An 8,058-nucleotide genomic window follows, 5' to 3' on the forward strand; every position below is an offset into this window, starting at 1 on the left:
GCTTCTAAGAAAGCAGGATAGGAGTTACAATGAAGAACACATAACAAAGACTCAACAAACCTAAGGACTTAAGATATCTTCAATCTTGGATCCGGTCCTTGAGGTTGCTGCAGCTTTGTTCTTGAGAGAGGTTGTTGCTAGCACTTGAGAGAATGTTTTCTTTTCTGATTTTTCAAGTGTTCAACCGATCAGATCCCTTGCACCAGGTTGTTATACCATAAAAGACACTACCATGGTGATGTCAAATCTTGGTTAGTGCATGCTTCTTCTCAATGGGAAGTGACTTTTGCACTGTCTGCTGCACTGTCGCGTGTACAGTTGCAGGCAGTCACTTTCTGCAGTTGCTTTCCAGTTGTATAGTTGACTCATACTTCTGTCAGAGAACCTTAAGGGACCAGGTCCCTGTTGTGTTCCTCTTTGTACAGTTGCGGACAGTCACTTTATACAGTTGCGTTCAAGCTGTATAGTTGACTTGTACTTCTGTTAGGGGAGCACCAAAGGATCAGATCCCTAATCTGGTTCTTGTGAATCAAGAGGCACACTACCCAGATTATCTTGAGTCGATTAACTTGAATGATTGTACCAGGCACGCTTCAGGTCCTTTATCTGGTTCTATACAGAAAGTTTGTTAGATCATCAACACCTAGATTAAAAGACCTTAAGCCCATCAATTTTCCCCTTTTTGATGATGACAAACTTTTAACATTGATGACTATTTGACATAACCAGATAAGGTACCAGCAACCGCATATGTTCCCCCTGACTCTATGCTTCCCCCTTAATTACTTGCTACAATTTCAGTTTAATCAATTCTTCCCCCTTTTGGCATCAACAAAAAGACATAGCCAGACAAAATGGCAGAAAGAAGTCTAACAAAGCTAACTCGTGCCACATATGTGCACATAACATGATAGAAAAGAGAAGCAAAAAGGAAAGCAAGCATTGTACAAGCAAAAGAAGAGTTGTTTCATTGATAGGAAATTAGACTGTTTCAACAGGAGCAGCGACGGTGAAATCCAACATGCCATCACAAAAAGACAAACAAAAAGAAAAACAACAGCCACAAAACATCAGAGCAAAAGATAACTGGCCACTGAGAGGATCCTAGGGGACACTAGAAGAGAGAGGCTTGGAAGAGGAGGCAGCAATGGTTTTGAGAACCAGGTCCATGCGGGCATTTGTAGACAACTGTTAGTCAAGCAGTTTCTCCCGCAGGTTCTTCACTTGTTGCCTAAGTCCAGAACTTGTCTCATACCTGCCATCTACGAGATTGCCGGGTCAAACGTGCGACCCCACAAGACTTTTCTGAGTTCTCAAACTCTCCTGCCCAAGGCCACTGTCACTTGGAATGGCCTTCATTAGGATACTCCAAATTCGGGGGTCAAAGAGTTTTAGAAAACGTTCTTGGTGGAAAAAAATGTGAACCAGGTCCTCCCACAGTTTTCCACTTTTGTTTTCTAGACATTTCAAATCTTTCCGTTCCTGCTTGCAACAGCCACAATGTCACCTTCAAACAATTCATTCACAACCACAAACTTTTGTAGATCTTTTCACTAAGGAACTAGGTTCCTCCACAACATCTTTATCAACCTCAACCACTGGAATGTGTTTGTCAACCACAACTTCCCCCTATTTCATCAACCTCTTCTTCTTTTTCTTAACACTCTGCTTACTCTTCTGCAAGGCAGACTCAAAAGCCTCTTTCTTCTGCAACCTCCTGGTTTGTTTCAGCTGAAAGAGAATCAGGTTCTTCAACAGTATTTTCTGTGACTGTGTCATGAACTGGAGACTCGAAAAGCACCAGAGTCCTTTTATCCCCTAATAATGAAGTTTCTTCCCCCTGAGATTCAGGCAGAGGGGAGGCTCATTCATTCATAAGACTCTTAGCAGTGATAGCCATAATATTTAGTGTCGCTTCCTTTTCTGGTGACTCCGTAGAGCCGCTGAGCCTAGAATGAAGGAGTTCAAGTACTGATCGGGATCTTCCTCAGAGACCTCTGACGCCTGAGGAGTAGCACTTTTGGTTTGTTCAGGAAAAAAAAGGAGGAGAAGTAGGGTTTGCAACACATGGAAGTGAGACAGGGTTTGACGGAGGAGTAGAGGTGACTGGAGATGAGGAGGAAACCGGTATGGGTACAGTAGTATCAGGGATAGTGAAGAAGTGGGTTTTTGGTGGTAGTGTTAAGGGAAGTGGAGATGTGGGAGTAATGTTGATGGCAGGAGAAGGAGACGATTGTTCGTTGGCCATGGTGAGAGAAGTGGTAGAAAGTTCTGAAGGAAAAATTAAAAAGATGCAAAGGGAGACAATGGTTTAGAACTGCTGGTCTGAAAAGTCGAATGATGTGGCAGTTGAATTAATTTTGCTATCTTTTTTAATAAGCATGTGAAAAACACATTACTACTGACCTGCGGTACAGGAACCAGGTTCCTGACCTGTTTTTGTAAAAGGGTTTTGCAGCTCTCCTCCGAAGTTCAACACTGTACTTTTAGCTTCTATGATCATCATGTGTGTTTACCTGCAATGGTATAAATGTGAGTTAGGCCTAGTTAGAAAACACTTTAGCCAATTTTACCTTAGTGTGACTATCATAGTCATGTCAGCAGAACCAGGTTCTCAATTAGGTTTAAGTAACCCCAGTGCCATCCTGTTTCTCAAAGTGTTCCCTGCTCAGAGCTTTGGTGAAGATATCTGCAATTTGATCTTCTGTGCAACAAAATCTTATACAAATAAGACCCTTTTCCACATTGTCCCTGAGAAAATGGTGTCTGACATCAATGTGCTTGATTTTCTTGTGTTGAACCGGGTTCTTTGCCATGTTGAGATCACTGGTGTTGTCACATAGAAGCGGTACACAATCAATGTATACACCAAGATCTTCCAATTGTTGCTTGATCCACAGTGAATGAGCACATCAGGAGGTAACTGCAATATATTCTGCTTCAGCTGTTGAGAGAGCTACTGAGTTCTCTTTCCTTGTACCCCATGAGATAAAACATGATCCAAGGAAATGAGCCATTCCAGATGTGATTTTCCTGTCCACCAGATAGCCTGCATAATCAGCGTCAGCATAACCAATAAGGTTGAAATTGTCACCTGAAGGATAGTACAGAACCAAGTTCTGTGTGCCCTTAAAATATCTCAGAATTCTCTTAGCAGCCTTCAGATGAGATTCCTTAGAATTTAATTGAAACTTTGCACATAATCCCACACTAAATACAATGTCTGGCCTGCTAACAGTAAGGTAGAGTAGAGATCCAATGATTCCCATGCTTCCATATCAAACCTTTTCAAGAGTTCTTTGATGTATTTCTGCTGACTGATACACGTTCCCTTTATGGACTGCTTCACTTGAAGACCAGGAAGACATTCAGTTCCCCCATCATACTCATTTGAAACTCACTTCCCATGAGTTTAGCAAATTCTTCACATAATGAGTCAGCTGTAGGTCCAAAGATGATGTCATCCACATAAATCTGATCAATGAGCAGGTTCCTTCCCCGCTTCTTCAAAGACAATGTATTGTCAATCTTTCCTCTTGTGAAGCCATTTTCCAAGAGAAACTTGGATAGTCTCTCGTACCAGGCTCTAGGGGCTTGCTTCAATCCGTACAGTGCCTTATCCAATTTGAATACATGTTCAGGATGTACATGACGTTCAAAACCTGGAGGTAGCTTGATATAGACTTCTTCCTTGAGAAAACCATTCAGGAAGGCACTCTTCACATCCATTTGGAATAGGGTGAATTCCATATGTGAAGCAAAGGCAATAAGGATCCTAATAGCTTCCATTCGAGCTACTGGGGCAAAAGTCTCATCATAATCGATCCCTTCATCCTGATTGTATCCTTGGACAGCAAGCCTTGCTTTGTTCCTTGTGGTATTTCCATGTTCATCCAGCTCATTCCTGAAACTCCCACCTGGTCCCTATGATGGTTCTGTCTGAAGGTCTAGGTACCAGGTGCCATCCTTGTTTCTTTCAAATTGGTGTAGTTCCTCTTGCATTGCAGTAATCCAGTCTGCATCCTTCAAGCCTTCCTTGATATTTTTGGGTTCTATTTGGGATAGAAATGCTGAGAAGGCTAGGGAATTTCTGATTTTTGATCTTGTCTGAACTCCAAAATCAAGGGGGGTGATTATATTATCAAGTGGATGGGAGCTTTTGTGTTTCCAATTTGGGACTAAAGTTTGATTGGTAGAGGAACTGGGTAAGTTAAATGGATTTCCCTGCACTCCTTGTTCTGTTACTTGTGGAGTGCCTTGTACTGCATCTCCAACTCTTTCTTCAGCTTCATGGGAGTGTTTTGATCTGTGGCTTCGAGCCAAGTTGGGGAGTTTGCTATTGATTAGCTAATTGTACGGTTATGTGCTATGTTGGTTCCCGTTTGAGGCATGCTAGCGAATCAGTTCTGGTTGCGGAAATTGAGCCGAGGATGGCACGAGCGAAGCAAAATTTTAACAAAGGTTATATGGTGCTTCGTAGATGTGTGAGAATCACAGGATGTCTTAAGCTGTTGTTGGTAAAGAATGCTCGGTGCATGGAGCAGGAAGATGTTNTGATGTTCTACTCTGAACTCCTTAATTAACACCTCAAATTCACGCTCTTCTTGGCTACTATCCCCAATATTGGCTTGTTGAGCATTAACAGCTCCAACCACTTGACTCAATTGAGCCTCCAAGTTGCGAATAGTTGCCTCTTGCCTCTCTATCTGCAGTTGTTTTTCATTATTTTGTTCCAGAAGGCGCTTTAACATATCCTTGATCTCCTTCAGGTCCGTATTCCCAGGTTCTTTGTTCCTATTAACTTCACAAGAAAAGGTAGAACCATCATAGTAAGGGGTTAGGGGAAAATAAGAAATATAAGCACAACCATGAAGGTGACCATTTTTACCACCACACACATCACACACATTCCACAAATAAGATTGAGTTGGTGCACATAACTCGCTCTTAGGAACATTTTGAAAATTTTGCCACGGGTGGTTTCCTTCACAATATGTATGGAGATCAATAGTAGAATTATCTACACCTAAATTCCCATAATTCCAAGGTGTCATGTTTCTCAAATCAACAGTTAAAAAAACACAAAAAAAGAAGAAAAAAACAAAATAAAATAAAAGTTCAAACTTGAACCCTAGAAATATATATAGCTACAACTACACCGTTAGTTCCCCGGCAACGGCGCCAAAATTTGATCACGCCCAACTCTAGTCCTGAAAAGGATAAGCGGTCGCTGCAAATATAATCCGGTCTAAAAGTCCGGAGTCGAATCCCACAGAGAAATAAGGCTTAGCTGTATCTGTTTAATATCACCAAGAAGACAAGATTGAAAATAAATAAACAGCTGAAAACTAACTATGCTTGAATTGTAAACAATTAGAATAAAGGTCTAAGGTAATGATTTCCCCCGTTGTTGATTTCCTTGGTTGTATGTTTCTTATAGCGTTGACTTAGTTGCCTCTATCAATCATGAACTCTCCAGCTATCATAAATCTCTCTCAAGCAATTATGATAATTTACTAGACGCAATCTCTCAAGCTACGCTAGCTAGATTCACATTACAATTCACTTAGATTGCACCCGAGGTATCTTTATCTCTAATCCAACCTCTAAACCCTCGGTTATGACTCTCGTCTATACTCCGGGAGTGATGTTGTTCAAACAACTACCTAAATATGCACTCTCTCTCAAGCAGATACATAATAAATAGGAACGGCTAATTGAGGATCCTTTCAATTAACCACAATCAAAACATAGTTGAACAAATAGAGATTAAACTAATTCAAATCTATATTACTTATAACAACCAATTCATCCCCAACGGGTTTCACCAAAACCTTAGATTAAGGTTTTTAGCTACTCATGACAATGGGTAAATCAAATACTAAAAGATTCATAATCATGAATTGCAAGAAAATAAAGAAGAAAAGAAATAAAGATGTTTTAGGTGATCTCTCACAATTGTTTTTCTTGCCAAAGTACTCTCTAATAATGTTTCATGCCTACTTTGGGCGAGTTCTAGTATTTAAATAGGGTTTTGGGCTGAGAATTCCGGAATTTGCACTTCAGTCCCTTAAGTTCCTGTCGCCTACCGCGGTCCTACCGCGCCCATGCTGGTACCGCGGCCAAACGGCCTCTCTGAATCTCCTCTGATAGCTCACCGCGGTCCTACCGCGCCCGCGCTGGGACCGCGACAGTTCACCTCCAGGCCTCGTTTGTGTATTTCAAATGGTTCACTCGGCGACTTTGATGCGATTGGCTTCTTTTTCTTCCATAAATGATACAAAACCACTCCATAGCCTTCTTCTAATGTATGTAACCTGAAAAACATGAAAAGCACTAATAAGAGCATTTTGCTATCACTTTTACAATAAAAACTCTACAAGAAAGTGATTCTTTTGGGGCTTAATCATAGTTCAATTCACCTGTTATCAGTACATGACGTTCAAAACCTGGAGGTTGCTTGACATAGACTTCTTCCTTGAGAAAACGAATAAGGTGAATTCCATATGTGATGCAAAGGCAATGAGGATCCTAATAGCTTCCATGCGAGCCAGTGGGGCAAAAGTCTCATCATAATCGATCCCTTCATCCTGATTGTATCCTTGGACAGCAAGCCTTGCTTTGTTCCTTGTGGTATTTCCATGTTCATCCAGCTCATTCCTGAATACCCACCTGGTCCCTATGATGGTTCTGTCTGAAGGTCTAGGTACCAGGTGCCATACCTTGTTTCTTTCAAATTGGTGTAGTTCCTCTTGCATTGCAGTAATCCAGTCTGCATCCTTCAAGCCTTCCTTGATATTTTTGGGTTCTATTTGGGATAGAAATGCTGAGAAGGCTAGGGAATTTCTGATTTTTGATCTTGTCTGAACTCCAAAATCAAGGGGGGTGATTATATTATCAAGTGGATGGGAGCTTTTGTGTTTCCAATTTGGGACTAAAGTTTGATTGGTAGAGGAACTGGGTAAGTTAAATGGATTTCCCTGCACTCCTTGTTCTGTTACTTGTGGAGTGCCTTGTACTGCATCTCCAACTCTTTCTTCAGCTTCAGTGGTAGTAATTGAAGTACCAGGTTCCTCTTGAGAAGTGGAAGAGGATGTTGCATTTTCTTCACCTGTCTCCTTCGTCTGACTCATCATATCAGCCTTCCCATTTGAAAGATCAGATATTTCCCAGGGACCAAAAGTGGTTCATTATCTTGATCATCACTCTTTCCTCCCTTTTTAAAGGAGGGTGTCTCGTTGAATAGCACATGAACACTTCCTTCCACACAGTGTGCCATTTTGTTGTAGACTTTGTGGGCTTTGCTTTGAGGGGAGTATCCCAGAAGGATTCCTTCATCGCTTTTTGCATCAAACTTTCCAAGCTGGTCCTTCCCGTTGTTGAGAACATAGCATTTTCATCCAAAGGTTCTCAGATGAGTTATCTTTGGTTTTCTTCCATTGAGTAGCTCATAGGGGGTTTTGTTTAGGAGGGACCTGATCAAAAACTTGTTCACCAAGTAGCAAGCAGTGTTTGTTGCTTCTGCCTAGAAATTTTTGGCGATTCCACTGTCAACGAGCATTGTCCGTGCCATGTCTTCCAGAGTTTTGTTCTTTCTTTCAAAAACACCATTTTGATGTGGAGTCCTTGGTGCTGAGAAGTTGTGAGTATCCCATTTTCGTTACAAACTCATCAAATTTGGCGTTGTCAAATTCTATCCCGTGGTCAGATCTGATGCATGCTACCTTCAATTCCATCTTCACTTGGATCATCTTGACAAAGGCCACAAATACCTCGAAAGTCTCATCCTTTGTTCTAAGAAACAGTGTCCAGGTGAATCTTGAATTTGGCAGACCACGAACCAGGTCATTTTGAATCAATTTATTCAGAAGTGAGAAGCTTGCATGCCCCAATCTTCTATGCCAAAGTTCTGCGTCATCATAAACTGACTTCAAGCATCTCATATCACCAGCTTGTAGAGATACAAAAGTTAGCAACGTAGATGTTCTTGTGTCTTTTGGATACTAAGACCACTTCGCCAGTTACCAGATTGGTAACTGTGCACACTTTTGATAAGAA

The 8,058-nt window shown here is 41.3% G+C and overlaps 1 protein-coding gene across 1 annotated transcript; it reads right to left on the reverse strand.

Annotated features, from left to right (window-relative positions):
- Positions 2,913–3,269, reverse strand: LOC109216082 (uncharacterized mitochondrial protein AtMg00810-like). The gene has a single exon (XM_019380215.1). It carries the CDS (start codon positions 3,267–3,269, stop codon positions 2,913–2,915), a length of 357 nt encoding a protein of 118 aa, XP_019235760.1.

The sequence above is a fragment of the Nicotiana attenuata genome, chromosome 2 (genome assembly GCF_001879085.1).
Source record: "Nicotiana attenuata strain UT chromosome 2, NIATTr2, whole genome shotgun sequence".
NCBI lineage: Eukaryota > Viridiplantae > Streptophyta > Magnoliopsida > Solanales > Solanaceae > Nicotiana > Nicotiana attenuata.

What these genes read in the sequence shown, in the direction of transcription:
- LOC109216082 (XM_019380215.1), bottom strand. Translation starts at nt 3,269, where the DNA reads ATGGGAATCATTGGATCTCTACTCTACCTTACTGTTAGCAGGCCAGAC.